The 18,271-nt window shown below is 32.2% G+C and overlaps 3 protein-coding genes across 6 annotated transcripts; 2 read left to right on the forward strand and 1 right to left on the reverse strand.

Moving 5' to 3' along the window:
* The first annotated feature begins 4,055 nt into the window (after positions 1 to 4,055).
* Positions 4,056 to 8,679, forward strand: LOC130940792 (heat shock 70 kDa protein 15-like). The gene is made up of 10 exons (XM_057869031.1): positions 4,056 to 4,305; positions 4,815 to 6,015; positions 6,194 to 6,421; positions 6,505 to 6,600; positions 6,724 to 6,972; positions 7,156 to 7,350; positions 7,426 to 7,572; positions 7,697 to 7,846; positions 7,926 to 8,056; positions 8,185 to 8,679. Exons 2-10 carry the CDS (start codon positions 4,846 to 4,848, stop codon positions 8,405 to 8,407), a joined length of 2,589 nt encoding a protein of 862 aa, XP_057725014.1. The 5' UTR covers positions 4,056 to 4,305; positions 4,815 to 4,845; the 3' UTR covers positions 8,408 to 8,679.
* Positions 8,680 to 9,393: 714 nt separating this feature from the next.
* LOC130941682 (uncharacterized) lies at positions 9,394 to 11,442 on the reverse strand. Of its 3 annotated transcripts, none has more exons than XM_057870250.1 (2): positions 11,269 to 11,442; positions 9,394 to 10,816 (listed from the first exon to the last, which is right to left on the reverse strand). In XM_057870250.1, exons 1-2 carry the CDS (start codon positions 11,314 to 11,316, stop codon positions 9,617 to 9,619), a joined length of 1,248 nt encoding a protein of 415 aa, XP_057726233.1. In that variant the 5' UTR covers positions 11,317 to 11,442; the 3' UTR covers positions 9,394 to 9,616. The 3 variants fall into 3 exon arrangements, with proteins under 3 accessions (XP_057726233.1, XP_057726231.1, XP_057726230.1); XM_057870248.1 differs by having other exon boundaries at positions 9,394 to 10,849; positions 11,269 to 11,431; XM_057870247.1 differs by having other exon boundaries at positions 9,394 to 11,436.
* A 2,338-nt stretch (positions 11,443 to 13,780) lies between these two features.
* Positions 13,781 to 16,456, forward strand: LOC130940489 (FCS-Like Zinc finger 10). 2 transcript variants are annotated; one of them, XM_057868622.1, is made up of 3 exons: positions 13,781 to 14,019; positions 14,846 to 15,979; positions 16,062 to 16,456. In XM_057868622.1, exons 2-3 carry the CDS (start codon positions 14,928 to 14,930, stop codon positions 16,195 to 16,197), a joined length of 1,188 nt encoding a protein of 395 aa, XP_057724605.1. In that variant the 5' UTR covers positions 13,781 to 14,019; positions 14,846 to 14,927; the 3' UTR covers positions 16,198 to 16,456. The 2 variants fall into 2 exon arrangements, with proteins under 2 accessions (XP_057724605.1, XP_057724606.1); XM_057868623.1 differs by having other exon boundaries at positions 13,781 to 14,015.
* Positions 16,457 to 18,271: the final 1,815 nt, after the last annotated feature.

Below are 18,271 nucleotides of genomic sequence, written 5' to 3' on the forward strand. Positions count from 1 at the left end.
CTCTCCTGTTTACCAAAAAATTATGAATCCCTAAACCATAAACCCTAAACACTAAAACCAGAACCCTGAATACTGAACGTTGAACCCATAACCCCTAAATCCTTACAACCCTAAAACCTAAACCCTAAATTCTACATCCTAAAACCTAAACCCTAAACCCTAAATCCTGAATCCTGAACTCTGAACTCTGAACCCTGAACGCTAAACCCTAAACCTTGAACCCAAACCCTGAACACTGAATACTGAACTCTGAACCCTAAATGCTAAACCCTAAACCTTAAATCCTAAACTCTGAAAGTCTGAATCCTACCGTAAACCCTAAACCCCTAAAACCCTGAACCATGAACCCTGAACCCTAAACCCTAGACCCCTACACTCTAAATCCTCAACCATGAACACGGTGAACCGAAATTAATACACGGGGCGAACCGAATTGAAACACACTAAACCCCTGTACACTGAACCCTGAACCCATAAATCCTAAACCCTAAAACCCTAAACCCCTGAAACCCTATCGTCATTCTTTTGTTGTTGTTGCTTCTGTATTTTTTTGTCTTTTCCTCCTTCTCCCTCTGGTGAAGAAGCAGTAAAAGGTGAGGAAGAAGAGTTTTGAATAGTGCATAATGAATCGAACACAGTACTCATGATGAACCGAACACAGTACTCATGGTAAACCGAAATCTTAGTTATGGTGAACCGAAATCTTAATTACGGTAAAACAATTATATAGTGCTTAGGGGAGAAAACAGAACATATTAGTCTAATTTTTATTAGACTCCTTTCTACGAACCGAACTAAAAACATGAAAGTAATGAACCACCTCTTTAGTACTTACCGAATCGAAAAGTTACTCACATTTACTAAGAGTTACTCACAATTACTGATACTCACAATTACTCACAATTACATATTATCAATTCAATTGAATTCATTCAGATGTAGATCACCTCAATCTGTTCAATTCACTTCAAATAAAATTAGAAATTTCATTTCATTAATTTTGATTCAAAATTTAATAATCCAAACCTCGTCAAATTGATGCATTTGAGAAGAATCATCAAAATCACACTCATTCAACTGATTTGAAGTTGATTCATTCATTATTTCAATTCAAACGTGCAGATCAAAGAAGAAAACGAAGAAGAAGAACGACGAAAATAATTGCGTTGAATCAATTCAGATCCATAATGCAGAGAAGAAAAACGTGAAAGAGGAGAATAACGAATTTAATTAGGTTGAAGGAGAAGAAGAATAGAGAGGTTTACGTTGTATGAAAAAGTTTACGTTGAGAAACGTTGATAACGCAAAATAAGAATTCGTTATATAAGTTATAAGAGGCGTGTGTAAAACAAATTAGAGTGTGGGGCGTGGAGTGAAAATTACTTAGATACCATCCATGTAATTTTTACATGAATGTAGAGCTTTTCTCTTATATTAATTTATCATTATTTTTTAACTTAGTAGTTAAAGGCAAAAAATAATATCATTTGTTATAATAGATAATTTCTAGTATCTTCAATTCGAATTCTAAATCTAAACAAAAGATCACACTAGTTGAAAAAAATTACTCTCTCTCTCTCTCTCTCTCTCTATATATATATATATATATATTATTTCTTTGTATAATTTACACTAAACACTTTTTTTTATTTGAATAATGTTATTTGTATAAGTCTTTTTGTAAACTAAATTTAATAAAATTAATCTAACATAAATAAAAATTATTTTTATTATTCTAACTTATCCATTCATACAAATTTTATTATTTAACTTAATTGAATTTTGCTAATAAATTATAATTCAAATAACATAGTCTTTCCATATTCACCTAAAAAGATACGGGTTCGAGTCTCCCTATTTTTGTTCTTTGATTAAAAAAAAAACTTAATTGAATTTTATTAAAAAAATTACACATATAATATTTTTCTTTTTTATTTATAGCCCTTCTTATCCATTCCTAAGATAAAAAAAATCTTCCAAAATACTCTATTATCCCCTCAAATTTCTCAATATCGTTTTCTAACCACCTTTTGTGAGCACTTTACAGTTTTCAATGTTACTTGAGTAATAGAACTTAATTAATTTTTCTCACACTATTGATATACACTATGATTAAAAGTGAACTCATCGAATATCTAGTATTTTTAAATATATGGTAATAAAATCATTGAGAGTATTGTCGTTGTGAAAAATTTTTAAATTATACATAAATTTTTACATTTGAATTTTACTATTACAAATTATCTCTTTCTCAATTTTTATATCTTCATTATTTGAGTCTTTTGATTTTAGTGGATTTTTTAATTTTTTAGACTATAAAAAAAGACTAAAAATCTAAAAATTATAAATTAAGAGACACAAATTGAAAGATAGATATTAAATTAAAATTTTATATTGTATTTAATATAAAGTGTATAGAATTGAATTATGTATTATTGTCCTATTTAATTTACGATAAATATAAGAGTAAAGTATTATTTTTTTCCCTAACTTTTAGAATGAATCTTAAAATTATTCTAAGACTTGGTTTAATATTTTTTTTTTGAAATACTTGCAAGCACCTCATTTTATGTTTAGTAAATAAAAAAAATAATATATTTATACTTGTAATTTTTAAAAATTAAAAATACTTTTAAAAGTTTTTTAAAATTGAGTTGTGCTTATTAAACTTAAAAAGTTTAATAAAATCCTATATAATAATAAATATCTAAAACTACCCATATTAATTATTAACACCAAATTTAATTTATTTTTCTGCACACACTTTTTATAATTTGGAGTTCTCATATATTTTTAATTTTTTACCTTAACCTTCACAAATTTTATGCACATCACACGTTAGAAATGAACTTCTGTAAGTAGAAAAAAAATTAAATATATAAAGATGTATCAGTTACTTTTTCATACTTGAGTTAATGAATAAGGATTTAATCCTCTCTCAAAATTATACGTTTAATCAAAATATAAGACAAATATTAAATTAGTGTTAAAACAATAATAATATCGAAGAGATCACATTTTGCAATTGAGAAATTGTTTATTGTTTTTCATGACTTTTTTTTCAAGTGATGTTAATTACTTCATTCTATTGCAGTATTGCTCTCTTTACAAATATATTTGGTTCCTATACTGTTCTTACTAAAATTGAATAATATTTTATGTTTATTAGTCATATTAAACGATAATAGTATTTTATGAGGTTCATTATTCAATTACACATAACAAATATTTAGGTATACTTATTTTTTTTATTTTCAATCTCTCAATATGAGTTTATGGAATAATTTGTTAATATTTATATTATATAAAATTCTAGAACTGAAAAAATATTCTTTGTTATAAATATATTTATTATAATTATTTTTATTTTTAAAAAATATTTTACCTAATATAATTGTAGTGTTTATACTTATTAAAAGATATTTTTATTTTAATTTTATTAAATGCAAGTGTTATCGTAACTTTCATAAACTACTCAAAAAAATAAAATTTTACCAATTAAATTTAAGTCATTTTATTTAAGTTTTAAGAACAAAAGTAATACATTATTTTTAAAAAAATTATCAAATCAAATAAAATATTATTGAATTTTAATGAAATGACAAAAGGGTACTGAAGTATTTGAAAATATCAAAATATTGATTGTTGAACAAAACGTCCAACCCCAAATCTAGCCAACCTAAAGATTGGAATGCTAATTATATTTTTAATAGAAGTCATGGAAAAGCTGTAAAAAGAGAAGCCCAAAATTACCACAAACTTGCATATTAAATTGAAGGCCCAAAAGAAGCCCAACTAATATGCCAAAAAAATAAAAAAAAACATGTGAGAAAAATCTAAAATGTTGATGATGAGTCTTGAGCCTTGTTGACTCACATAAGATACGGCTTACGAGAGAGATCCCAATGGGTGGGTGGTCGTGGATGTTTCTAGAAGAAGGCAGTATCCTCTAGACGTCTCCATGAGTCCATGACCAATCCAACACACTTTTTGATTCTTTTATTTAAAAGTTAAAATAAAAAAATCAAAATTCATAAAAATGTCATCACCAGTTCAAAATTTGAAATTTCTTAATTAAAAGGTTCTAACAGAAATTTAGAAGTAAAGTTCAAAAATTCCACAACAGCCCCAAAAGCAAAATACTCGGGGTCTTAAGTTGCCCTTTATTAAGCGTTTCATTTGCCAGTCTTGTTAATACGTTGTTGTTGCTGAACAAAGGTTTCAGATTGTTCCAGAAACCCCAACACAAAAACCCTTCCTCCTTTCTCTCTGCCGTCTCTTCTTCCTCCTCGATCGATTTGACGGGTAAACCCTAGTTCTTCTTCTTTTTTTTCTTTGGATTTAGCTACCTTTTCAATCTTTTTTCCGATAGATCTGTTAGCTGGTGCTCTTATGTTTTTGCATCTCTTTGTTCTTGATTATTATACTGGCTTAACACTATTTTTTGGCGGTTCTTATGTTGAGATTTTGCAGCAGTGTTGTTGTGATTGGTTACTTAGCATTGTATGATGATTAGTATGTGATTAAGTTTAAGTTAAATCGCTTTTTTATGGAATAAATTGGGATGTGATCTGATGATTCAGAGATTATTTTCTATGTATGAAACTATGAACTAATCATTTGTATTTGATTATGTATTATTGCTGTTGAATTTATCTAATTACTGCTATGTACAATAGCTTCTCTTATATTATTTTGATGCTTGAGCTGCTTGCTATTGATGCTTCCATCTATGGTAGCTAGTCATTTTTAGTGCTTTACTTTCTTGAAAATTTATCCATAAGATGTGAAATTGGCACCTTTTTGTTTTTCAGATATTCTTCTCGTGTGGGAGATTATCCAAAGATGAGCGTGGTTGGTTTTGATTTTGGTAATGAGAGCTGCATTGTTGCCGTTGCAAGGCAGAGGGGGATTGATGTTGTGCTCAATGATGAATCCAAGCGTGAAACTCCTGCAGTTGTATGCTTTGGTGACAAACAACGGTTCATTGGGACAGCTGGGGCTGCATCTACGATGATGAACCCGAAGAATTCAATCTCACAGATAAAGAGGTTAATCGGCAGACAATTTTCGGATCCTGAACTGCAACGAGATCTGAAGTCATTGCCCTTCACAGTTACTGAAGGGCCCGATGGGTTTCCATTAATCCATGCACGATACTTGGGTGAATCTAAAGCATTTACACCTACCCAAGTTATGGCAATGGTGTTGTCAAATCTTAAAGAGATCGCCGAGAAAAACCTAAATGCAGCTGTAGTTGATTGTTGCATTGGTATTCCGGTTTATTTTACTGATCTTCAAAGGAGGGCAGTCATGGATGCTGCTACTATTGCTGGTTTGCATCCACTTCGTCTGTTTCATGAAACAACAGCAACTGCTTTGGCCTATGGAATTTACAAAACAGATCTTCCTGAAAATGATACACTGAATGTTGCATTTGTTGATGTTGGGCATGCTAGCATGCAAGTCTGCATTGCTGGTTTTAAAAAAGGGCAGCTGAAAGTGTTGGCTCATTCATATGACAGGTCTTTAGGGGGTAGGGATTTTGACGAAGTTCTGTTCCATCACTTTGCTGCCAAATTTAAAGAGGAATATAAAATTGATGTTTTACAGAATGCAAGAGCTTCATTAAGGCTGAGGGCTGCATGTGAGAAGCTCAAGAAGGTACTTAGTGCAAATCCAGAAGCACCTCTGAATATCGAGTGCCTAATGGATGAGAAGGATGTCAGGGGCTTTATCAAGCGTGAGGAGTTTGAGCAACTAAGTATTCCAATTTTGGAACGTGTGAAGAGACCTTTGGAGAAGGCACTTGCAGAAGCAGGACTTACAGTTGAGAATATACACATGGTCGAGATAGTTGGTTCAGGTTCTAGAGTACCAGCCATAAATAAAATCTTAACAGACTTTTTCAAAAAGGATCCTAGAAGGACAATGAATGCTAGTGAATGTGTAGCCAGGGGATGTGCATTGCAGTGTGCAATTCTTAGTCCAACATTTAAAGTAAGAGAGTTTCAGGTAAACTTTTCTCCCACTGGGTTATTAAATTCAGAATTTGTAATGTGCTTAAATTGCCTGCTTCTGTTTAATGGCTTAGTTTAAAATGTTTGAGCGATTATGACTTTCAAGCTTTGTTTTGTTCACTTACTTTGGCTGACATTGGGTATAACGTTGCTCTTTATTTCATAATGTGAAGGTCAATGAAAGCTTTCCTTTCTCAATCTCTCTTTCGTGGAAAGGTTCTGGTCCAGATGCACAAGATAGTGGACCAGATTGTAAGCAAAGCACCATTGTTTTCCCCAAGGGAAATCCTATACCAAGTATCAAGGCTTTGACATTTTATAGGCCAGGGACCTTTACTGTTGAAGTACAATATGACGATGTCAGTGAGTTGCAAATACCTGCTAAGATCAGCACATATACTGTAAGTTAGTCTATCATGATCTCTTTATTTATTATTGTATTTTCTTTTTCCTTAGCATTCATTTGACCTTTTGATATGTGCAGATTGGCCCATTTCAATCTACCAAAGTTGAAAAGGCTAAAATTAAAGTTAGAGTGCGACTGAATCTACATGGAATTGTATCTGTTGAGTCTGCAACTGTAAGTATATTTAGGCCTAGAGGATGCTTTTCTGTTTTGCCGTACATAATGTCTCTGGTGTACCATGAAACATATATGTTCATAATATGTTTTTTTTACCTGGTTTTGTTTTGTTGAGTTTAGCTCATTGAGGAGGAAGAGATTGAGATTCCAGTTTCCAAAGAATCAGCTGGAGAAGATACCAAGATGGAAACTGATGAAGCTGCTGCTGCTGAGGCTCCTGCACCTCCTAGCTCGACTGATAATGATGTTAATATGCAAGATGCCAAGGCAACAACAGATGCCAATGCAACCGCAGGTGCTGATGCCGCAGGTGAAAATGGTGTTCCGGAGGCAGGAGACAAGCCTGTTCAGATGGAGACTGATAACAAGGTATATAGACTGTCCTGAAAGTCCTATTATTATCTGATGTTAAATATCTAAGATTAACTCAATTTTTTGTCCTCTCAAAATTTGTTACATAGACTGCTAAAGAATTAATTAAAAATCCATGTCTAGATCAATTTCTTTTTATCCATAGTATATAATTTGATGACTCTGATTGTAATGTTGTAGGTTGAGGCTCCAAAGAAGAAAGTAAAGAAAACTACCATTCCTGTGGCAGAGGTGGTTTATGGAGCACTGGCACCTGTGGATGTCCAGAAGGCTGTAGAGAAGGAGTTTGAAATGGCTTTGCAAGATCGAGTGATGGAGGAAACAAAGGACAAGAAAAATGCTGTGGAGGCTTATGTTTATGACATGAGAAACAAGGTGAGCATTTATTTTATTTTCCTTATTAACGTCGAAGTGATTGATGCTCAAGCTAATATATTGGCATGACTTCAGCTTAATGACAAATACCAAGAGTTTGTCACCGACTCGGAGAAGGAAGCTTTTACTGCTAAACTTCAGGAGGTGGAAGACTGGTTATACGAGGATGGCGAAGATGAAACCAAAGGTGTATACATTGCCAAACTCGATGAACTTAAGAAGGTAAGAAAATTCTCTCAGCCTTTTGTCGGTGTTTTTCATGCACACACAAATCAGATGGATATTTTAAGTATTGTCTTGATAGTTTCAGTTTCTGAAATCTTAATGTCGATTTATTTGTTTGCAGCAAGGAGATCCGGTTGAAGAACGATACAGAGAATACACGGAGAGGGGTGCAGTAATTGATCAACTCATCTACTGTATAAATAGTTACAGAGAAGCTGCAATGTCAAGTGATCCCAAGTTTGATCACATCGAACTTGAGGAGAAACAGAAGGTAATGGGTTTAAAACTTTTTCTGCTTGGTTTCCTTGGTTTCAACTTCCGATATTGTTTCTCATTTTCTTTGTTTCTAGGTCCTAAATGAATGTGTAGAGGCTGAGAACTGGCTTCGGGAGAAGCAGCAGCAGCAGGACATTCTTCCAAAATATGCAACCCCTGTGCTGCTGTCAGCTGAAATAAGAAAGAAAGCTGAGGCCGTTGATAGGTACTCGCCCAAATTCTTGCTAATTTACCAGATTTCTACTTTTTTTTTGCCCCCTTCTCTGATCCTTGATCCCTTTATTGATCTTGTTTATGATTTTGATGACTGATGTTTTTTATTTGCATTGATAGGTTCTGTAAGCCAATAATGACTAAACCCAGACCGGCAAAGCCAGCAACACCAGAAGCACCAGCAACTCCCCCACCTCAGGGTGGCGAGCAGCAACCACAGGAGAATGCCAGTGCCAGTGCCAGTCCTAATCAGAATGCAGGGGACAGTGGGAACAATCAGGCCCCGCCGGAGGCCGGAGAACCAATGGAGACTGATAAATCGGAAAACACAAGCTCTGCGTAATTTTGGTTGTCAATTTTTGCTGAAATTCGTGAGGATTTCCAATAGTCTCTCTCTTCCTTTGTACAAGAATATGGATGAATTGTGCCGTGGAAAATAGGTTGCGGTGGAGTTCCACAGTGACTAGATGCTATGCAAGTTTTTACCTAATGCTATTATGGTCTTTTGAGATCCGGATTTTTTTTTTTATTTTATTTTTAAAGTCTACGTTCTCTAGGGACAGATTATTTGTGTACCATCCACAAATGGAATTACAATGCTTTTTTTTTTTTAAATTACTTGATTTCATTTTCCCTGGCATTGGAATTTACTTGAATTATCACCCATTATTAGTATTGTGGATGATTTGTTTGATCAATTGGAGACCACACTCATCTCACCGAATAGTTATTGGCTGCGAATTATCAAAATTTTCATGCGTTAGACAGGTTATTGGCTGCTAATTATCAAAAAGGTTATTGGCTGCTAATTATCAAAATTTTCTGAAGTAGTTGACTCTCCTGCATACTGCTTTTTAAAATAAGCAACAGATGTAGCATGAAATTACACGTAAAATGGCATAAAACTTGCTTTATATTTTGGTATAATATTGTTGAAAGTTAAGCTACTAGGGATATCTCAATAATAACAGCTAAATTCAATTTCTATAAGCACATGAAATAAAACTGCGGCCCCTTTTTGCCTTGAATTAACTAACATGTTTTGTTTAGAATAACACGGTAATGGGAATGAATGATAAGGTACTGAAAATCAAGAATAACATGGCCAAATTTCATCAAACTATCACGGTGTATTCGACAGTGTTGTCAAAGAAAGAAGTGGGAATGTTAAGGAGGCTCACAGAACTATGTTAAAAGAATCATTTTTCAATTCATATAGTGAAAACATGCAAGATCACATGAAATGATCTATGGATTGAACTACATGATCTTGCTTCTAAATATAGGGGACAGAGAGCATTATTCCAAACATTGGTGATGAATTGAAGATAGGAATAACATGGCTGGATTGTCCAGCTATTATTCTAGTAACTGGTAACTATAATAATACATCATTGCCAGGCAAGAGCCAAGAGTATTGTCTCACAGGGAAAATTTGAACAAGGAAAAAACTGCCTCTAATCCCAAATTTCCAATTGAACAACTAGTGAATCTAGTGTCTACCTTCTATGTCACATAACAGTAGGAACCATAGTTCTTCGTTCATATGACATCACATACCATTTTCAGCAGAATCATCATTCTCGCCATCTCCCTGCTCTAGTTTCCAAATCTTACTCTGCATTCTCTCCAAAATCTGCCTTTTCTGTGTCTCCAATTCCTTATGCAAATCCATCCTCATCCTTTCCAGCTCCACCATCTGCTGCCTTTTACTATTTTCAATCTTCTCGTATATCTTACTGAACTTATGAATGGAATCAGCTAGCAATCTGAATGAACAAGCTCCATCATTGCATCTTCTTTTCTTCCTTTTCTTTCCACGAGCCCCAATTGAACCGTCTTCGCTAGTAGATTCTGTAGTCTCAGGACTATTCCTCGTCTTATCTACTCCATTTGGATGGTTCAAATTAATTCTTGAGTTAATAATGGCATGCTTTTGTGATTGCATTTCACAGGAGAGACTTGTTTGCTGTGGTGGAGACATTAGCATATTCATCCTTTCGAAATAAAGCCATTTGCTACTTCCAACACCCATTGCAGGAAACTTCATGATCTCCTTTTTGTATTTTTTCTTCAATGTATCAATACGATTTCTACACTGAGTATCCGTCCTATCAATTTTTGAAACCTTTGATACTTCGTCTGCAACTTCGTGCCATTCATCAGAGCGAAGACTCTTCCTTTCGCGTTGAAGAAACCGGTCACCCCAAGCATCAAGAAGAACAAATGTCTCATGCTCAGTCCAGTCGGTAAGTGAATTCCTACCACCTGAAGATGGTTTAGGAGCTGAGGTAGCTGCAGTTGATGGGGCTGGCACCCGAGGTGCAAGTTCATAGGCAGATACCAAACTCTTCAGCTTTTGCTTTTTTGGGTGCCACTCCAAACCATCTTCAATCTTATTGCCATGACTGTTATCGTTATCATCATTACCTTCATTATTGTTATCATCATTCTCATTGCCATCTCCATCTGTGTCACCTTCCTCATCATCATTGTTATCCTTCTGGGAAAGCCGAAAATTGTTACGAATTTTCCGGTTATCATCATTAGCTTCATCAATGTTATCATCATGATTATTGCCATCTCCATCTCCATCTGTGTCACCTTCCCCATCATCATTGTCATCAGCATCCTTTTGGGAAATTCTAAAACCATTTCTTCGATCTATATCATCATCTTCACCCTCTCCTAACTGCTCCTCATCTTCTTCATCCACATCATTATTATCTTGTAGATATTCATTTGGAACTGGCTGAGAATATGAAGAACCCCTCATGTCAAGTTCCTGATAATCATAAACTTGTATATGATTATCGCTATAATGGTTTGGGGGATACCTTGCATCATCCTCAATGTCATCCATACAGAAACAGATCACAGTTGTAACTTGAAACCAAATCTACAGAACTATAATTTCCTTAAGAAAGGGGTTCCTAAAGCTTTTACAACAAAGTTTGTTCTTTCACAGAGTAACCTATCTTATCTGGCTTCAGAAAAGCTAAGACTACCAATTCCACTTCGTAAAAACAGTATATTATATCCCAATTTCTACAGAACTCTTAAACTAGATGCAACCTTGCCCCTGATTGATTCAATTCACAACATCTTTGTTGCGAATCACATCAAACAAAGAGGAAAGCTGCAATCTTTCAACAATTCCAGATCAAAATAATGTCCTTAAAAGAACGAAATCGTGAAACTTACTTTACATAAATAATGGAATATGTGGTTGAGCTCCAATTCCACGTTCATCCGATAAACACAAACACGAACGCAGAATTAGCGAAATAATTTCTAAGAATAATAATACTGTGTTAATTCACCTAAGAAAACGAATTTTGCATAAATGAAATTCATAAAAAAAAAAAAAAAAGTGATGGAATCGAATTGATCGAAAATGGAAACACTATTTGCGAAGCAGAATAAGAAGGTTCGCAGATATATCATGCTAGTTGCTAACGTCAGCCTGGTGCGTACATTAACTTATTTTTGCACGGCCCAATTTTTTTAATACTTTATTGGGCCAAACACAAATTTTGGGCTTTTTTATCCATCTATTATGATCCATGAAAGCCATTATTTTTTGGTCTTATCGCCGGTGGCCTGTGAGGTAGAATCTAAACTAAAACTGAAAAAAAATTATAAATTACATTTTCTCAACATTTACATTTTACTTTTTATCTTGGGTTCATTTTATATAAATTACCATATTTTACACATGAAACGTCCTAAAAAGATCCAAGGCCAAAGGTGGAATCATTGAATGAAGTTAAATATAACACGATATACAGTACTAAAATTGGGACCAGCTAAATCATGAAGGTAGGTGATGTTACCCATGCCTTTGCATTATAAATTGACGTTTCATACAAAATTTCCTTATCTCACCCAAAAAGAAAATATTGTTACCAACATTTTATGATGATTGATGAATAGTGTCCCTTTCTATTTCTCCATAAAATTTGATAAGCTGTTGTTTTGTTGTTGTTGGTTACATGCTTTGTATGGCTTCTATTAAATCTTTTAGTATATGACTAAGGAAAATTTTAAAGTGTGCCGTCGTATCGCTGTTTTAGTAATTTTTAACCGTTAATCTTAATTATATATATATATATCTATATATATATATATATAATTAAGATCAACGGTTAAAAATTACTGATATTCCGATATGACAGTACACTTGAAAATCAATCGTTAATTTTAATTATAAAAAATATATATAATATATATAATTAAGATTAATGATTGAAAATTGTTGATACACTGTATTACTGTACACTTAAAAATCTTCCGATATAAGAACAACTAAAATAAACTGAAAAAGTGAAAATAAATAGAATTTTTTTAATAAAAAATTAGATATGTACTTATGTAGTTTTTAGGGGGGTGTTTTTTTACCTGCTTTGAAATGTGAAGTTCGTGACCCATATCTAATTGGACCCACAAATAATGTTTGTAACTTTATGGTTAATAGTAGAAGTTGTGGACACTGCTCATATGTTTTCGAACCCCACTCAGCTTTCTTCTTTTGTCCTTTTCTGCCGAGTATCCCACAAAAAGTTGAACCACCAAGAACCAACCAACCCATTTATTTAACTAAGGCCAATTTTCTTGTGCTCTTGTTTTGGTATCAAATTTATCAAACCAATTTTTTAAAGTAAATATAAAAAATTTAAAATTTACTTGTTTTATATTTTTAAATTAAATATTAACTTTAATTATTTTTTGTAAATTAGACATTAAAATTTAGACACCATAGCAATTATTTTAAATTAATTGCATTTTGCAAATCACCAAATCACAATATATAGGCTTCAAAAAGCTGTTTAAGGAGTATAAAAAGATGATCAAAATCTGTTTATTTTATATATGGTACCTTAACAAGAAAAAATAAATTTAGGAATTAATTTAGAAAAAATTAAATTCATTTTAAATGTAATCTTATATGCATGAACTAACTACTAACAACAAAATTATGACTTCAATCGTACTTATTCATATATGTATACATTAAGAAACTTCAAATCAAACAATAGCTATAAAAGTGTTTATAAACTAACTTATGTATAATATTAATATAAAGAGTTATGTTATATATGCACTAAAATCAGTTATTAGTATAAAATATATATTAAAATATAAATATTAAAATGTTTATTATGCATTTTTTGGTAAATTTTAAAATGTTTAATAAATATTAAGGATGTATATAACTTGAACAAGATTAAATTTTGATCAAATCTTAATACTTTACTAGATTAACATCAAAGTTTAAATTCAATTCTAAATTAACTTAAAAAGAAACAAGTTAAATTAGGTTACTTTAATGTATGATTAATGTATATAGTGTAACAAATATTATATAACATTTCATTGATAATTTTATGGTAAAATGTGCATATTAGCTATAAAATATAACTTTTAATCAAATCAAATTTATCCTATTAGCTCAAAAATTACATAGGACAAAAAATCAGAAGTCTAAACTCAACAAAATATAATTTGGGTCCCCATACTTGCAAGCTCATTTTTATTATTTTATGAAATAAATAAAATTTATAAAACTTATTTACTACTCAACCATTTTTATGCAATAACTATTGTAAATGACATTATGTATTATACGGTAGAAATACGGGTACACTGTATTGATCATTGAACGTATTTGAAAGCTCTCAATCATGATTCATGAGAGAGAGAGAGAGAGAGTAGTACATAGGAAGACTCAGTGGTTCACTGTTCTCTGACTATGATGCATGCAACCTCCAAACAAAAAAATCAATTTTGATGATTAAACGAAAGCTGAAATAATGTAAAGAGAGTGAATCACTGAGCAAGTTTTGGTCTTTGCTGATCAGTTATCAGTTATCACTGATGTTCCTATCTGCAAGCAAAGTATCCACATTTGGGTTTCTCATCTTCTCTGCTCTCTGAGTGTAGAAACCAAAGTAGGTGAGTTCACAATTTTTTTTTCTTTTTTTTTTGCCTCTCTCTTTCTCTGTGTTTCGATTTCTGACTAATCTGATGCATTCTTCCTTTTCGGGCTTCTTCAGATGTTTGTAGATGGTTTGGGAGTTCATTTTTAGGCTTAAAAGATTTGTTTTTTCGGTAGTAATCGGACACCCATTTGATGCTTTTGTGAGATTGCCCAATCAGATTGTGTATCCAAGTTTATAGACTGATTTTGCTGCTAATCTTTGAGCTTTCATGAACAATTTGTTAAAAAAAATGGTGAATTCCAGTTCAGTGGACTGTAGAAATTTAAGGGATTTGTTTGATTTCATTTTCTTTGTTTTAGTCCCCAAGTTTTGCTTGATCATTGTTAAACGTTCATAAATCCATATTTTTCCAAGTTGATTTTACAGCATTTTATTACCGACTGTGTACTGGAAAATAATTGTTCGGTTGCATAAATTCTCATTAGATTCACCATCCTAAATTGGTCAATTCAGATTTTGTTTTTGTTTTTGTGTTTTTTTTTTTAATTGCTCTTATTGCAGCAAGAGTTCTCAGATTTTTATTGTGAGCTGCAGAATGAATGTCCCAAATTCCCAATGCTTTTGGCAAAGATGCATTTTAGCCATTGTTGTAATTGTTCCTATTGGCTATTGGTAATTGATGCCAAAAATTTTCAAGTAACACCTCTTAAACCATCTACATGGTTAAATTAGCAGTGGAGCAGGCAACTTTTCATGCCTTGTTTAGATTTGTTTCCATTTTTATATTGAATGGGAATTTATACAAGACTGTTTCCTATGGATGTTTGGATTTGGTGCAGCAATGAAATGACTGCTTCATCCTCTTAAGGGGAATGGGACTCTAGATAATGCTGAAGAAGTGAAAAGGACATTTGCGATTTCATGGCTGATTCTTCTTCTGGTTCCTCTTTACCTGGTGAAAATACATCAAGCCTGAGGCAAATAAGCTACTCCTTGTTCCACAATTCTGGTTGTAGGGTGGGGCCTGCTGCAAAAGGTATACCGGATTCCGAATCTGCTTGGAGCCCTACATCTCCTCTGGATTGCAAGTTATTCTCAAATTTTAGCAACCCTTTTGGTGTTAAGTCTTCTAAAGCATCATTTGGATCTGGACACAAGAAGCAGTTGAACTGTGGTAAAGTAGGCCTCAGCATTATTAGTTCACTTGTTAATGAAGCCAACCTTAAGGATGATGAAATCCTTGGTAATTGTCAGCTGAAAAATGTGCTTTTCCGGCCACTGATGAATAGTGGCATTCTTAAAGTCTCAAAGAAAAGCCAAGAATATCTGTCCCCTCACAGAAAATCAAATTCCTTGCCTAAAAACTATGTGATTTCACTTCCTTCTGAAACAAAAATTTCCAAATTTGAAGTTGAAAGCTTTGATGATGTTTCTAGCAAAGAAGAGTTAGGTCATGAAGGTAAACCTTTCAAAAGTAATATGACTTCTTTGCCTGATTCCTTGAGGCCTTCTTCATCATTAATCTATGCAAATCACAAGTCCAATCTGGGAGTAATTGATTTTTGTGTAGAAAATGCATCTTCTGCACTGAATTTGGCTCCAGTGGCAGGTAGAAGTTTGGAGGTAGATAATTCTTTGAAGATTCAATCATCTTCACTTCCTGTATCCATTGATTTTAGTAAAGGGTACATAGGCTCGCTTTCCGCAAGAGATATCGAGCTTTCTGAGGATTATACTTGCATAATTTCTCATGGTCCAAATCCTAAGAGAACTCATATTTTTGGTGACTGCATCCTGGAATGTCACAAAGGTGACTTTACTGAGTTAGGCAAAAAGGAAGAACATGCTTTTGGATCTTCCCAGGTTTCTACTTTTTCAGAAGGCTTACCCCCTTACCATTCTGACAATGCTTCTAGCTTCTGTTACTCATGTCACAAGAAATTGGAAGAGGGGAAAGACTTTAACATATTCAGGTTTGTCCCAACATCTCACAATCCCCATTTTGTTATAACTTGCAGTGAAGAACTAATTATAGCTCATTTTAATAACTTGCAGAGGTGACAAAGCATTTTGCAGCTTTAACTGTGGATCCGAGGAAGAAGTGGAGAAAACTTGTTCTAACTCAACAGACAGCTCCCCTGGCTCAAGTTACCATGATCTCTTCTTCAAGGGTCTGCTTTTGTCCAAATAATTGAATTTATGATTGCTATGCAAATTATGTCATTTGTTGGTTGTCATGATCCAATTTTTCATGGTTTTATGATAGTTTTGGTAGAGTTCTATTCCTTCTGAATCTTGGTAACTTCTAGAAAGATAAATGCATTATAATGTTCACTAGATGAGACAGAAAGAGGCCACTGGCCCTCACTCATCAGTTTTTCATTTTATGTTTTGTCATTACTGTGAACCCAATGAATGAACTCTTTGATTTGATCAATGCACCTAGCATATTGGCCATTGAGATTTTGAATATTTCATATTTTCATTGAACTATTCTTATTCTAGAATGAATACGGTTAAATTTCAAATGGATAAACATTATCTCAGTTCACTACTTTTTAGCTATGGAAATTTTGAAATGGAACCTATTTATTATTTGAGGCATTATTATGTGAAGAGAAGAAGGCTTACACTGAGATTAAATTACACAAGCCGTTTATATATGTGCCAAAAATTGATGTCAATGTCTATTTTTATCATTATCAATTTGTTATACTTCATTTAAAAAATAAAACAAAAAATAAAAAATATTGTCTATTTTTGTCATGATCAATTTATTATACTTCTTTCTAAAAATAAAACAAAAAATATTAAATGATTAACCTTTTTATTAATTTTTATCATATATTTGAACAAGCGCTAGCAAACTTTATACTTTTTAAGACGAAGTATTTGTATGTGGTTGAACGCCATTAAATCGATAAAAATTTTTTTAATAAATTTTTATATATATATTTTTTAGTATGTTTAGTAAATTTTTAATAATAAAAAAAATCAGAAAAATAAAAAAAATATATTTTTTTAAAAGGGACAATTTTTCTCATGACATTCTCTCAAGAAATATGTTATCATTGAAAACAAAGTGTCTCGGAAAATTAGAGTAAATAGTCAAATTGGTCCCCGAAAGATAGCCCAATCTTTAAACGAGTCCCCGTAAGAAAAAGATAATAAAATTTATCCCCGAAAAATTTAAAATTGGTAACGTTAGTCCTTCCGTTAGTTGGATGATGACGTGTCACGTTAAGTGCCACGTGGCATATGATGACGTGGAGGGCTAATGCCACGTGTCACAAGATGATTGGTTGACATGTCAGATCGGTGACACCTGACATACCACGTGTCAGGTCAGTGACACGTGGCATGCCACGTGGCACTTGACATGTAAAAAAGTTATTTATAATCAAAATAGTCCTTGAAAGTTCAGACGTAAGTCATTTTCATCCCTAAAATTTTAAAAATTAATCAAATTAGTCCTTATATAATTTTTTTATTTTTTCTTGATAATATTAAATTTAAAATATTTTTTGATACTACTAATTTTAATAGAAATGTAATTGACAATAAAAAAATTAGTAATTGTATCTTTTCTTCTTAAAAATTTGTTCAATAAAATTATCTCTCTCCTCTAATTCTTGTCAAAATCTCTCTTATTCTTTTCTATTCTAAAACATTTTTCTTACATTATTACATTTTGCTGGAATATATATATATATATATATATATATATATATATATATATACTCAAAATTGAAATGTATGTATTTGTTACCCTAAATAAAGTTATATGCTCAAAATAAAAATTTATGTATGTTAACCTAAACAAATTTAATAAAAATTTATACATCTTTTTTTTCATTACGTTATTACTTTCATTTAGATTAACATACATAAATTTTGATTTTGAGCATATAACTTTGTTTAGGTTAACAAATACCTACATTTCAATTTTGAGTATATATATATATATATTCCAACAAAATATAATAATGTAAGAAAAATGTTTTATAATAGAAAAGAATAAGAGAGATTTTGACAAAAATTAAAGGAGAGATATAATTTTATTGAACAAATTTTTAAGAAGAAAAGATACAATTACAAATTTTTTTATTGTCAATTACATTTCTATTAAAATTAGTAGTATCAAAAAATATTTTAAATTTAATATTATCAAGAAAAAATAAAAAAATTATATAAGGACTAATTTGATTAATTTTTAAAATTTTAGGGATGAAAATGACTTACGTCTGAACTTTCAAGGACTATTT

The sequence above is a fragment of the Arachis stenosperma genome, chromosome 7 (assembly GCF_014773155.1).
Source record: "Arachis stenosperma cultivar V10309 chromosome 7, arast.V10309.gnm1.PFL2, whole genome shotgun sequence".
NCBI classification, from domain to species: domain Eukaryota; kingdom Viridiplantae; phylum Streptophyta; class Magnoliopsida; order Fabales; family Fabaceae; genus Arachis; species Arachis stenosperma.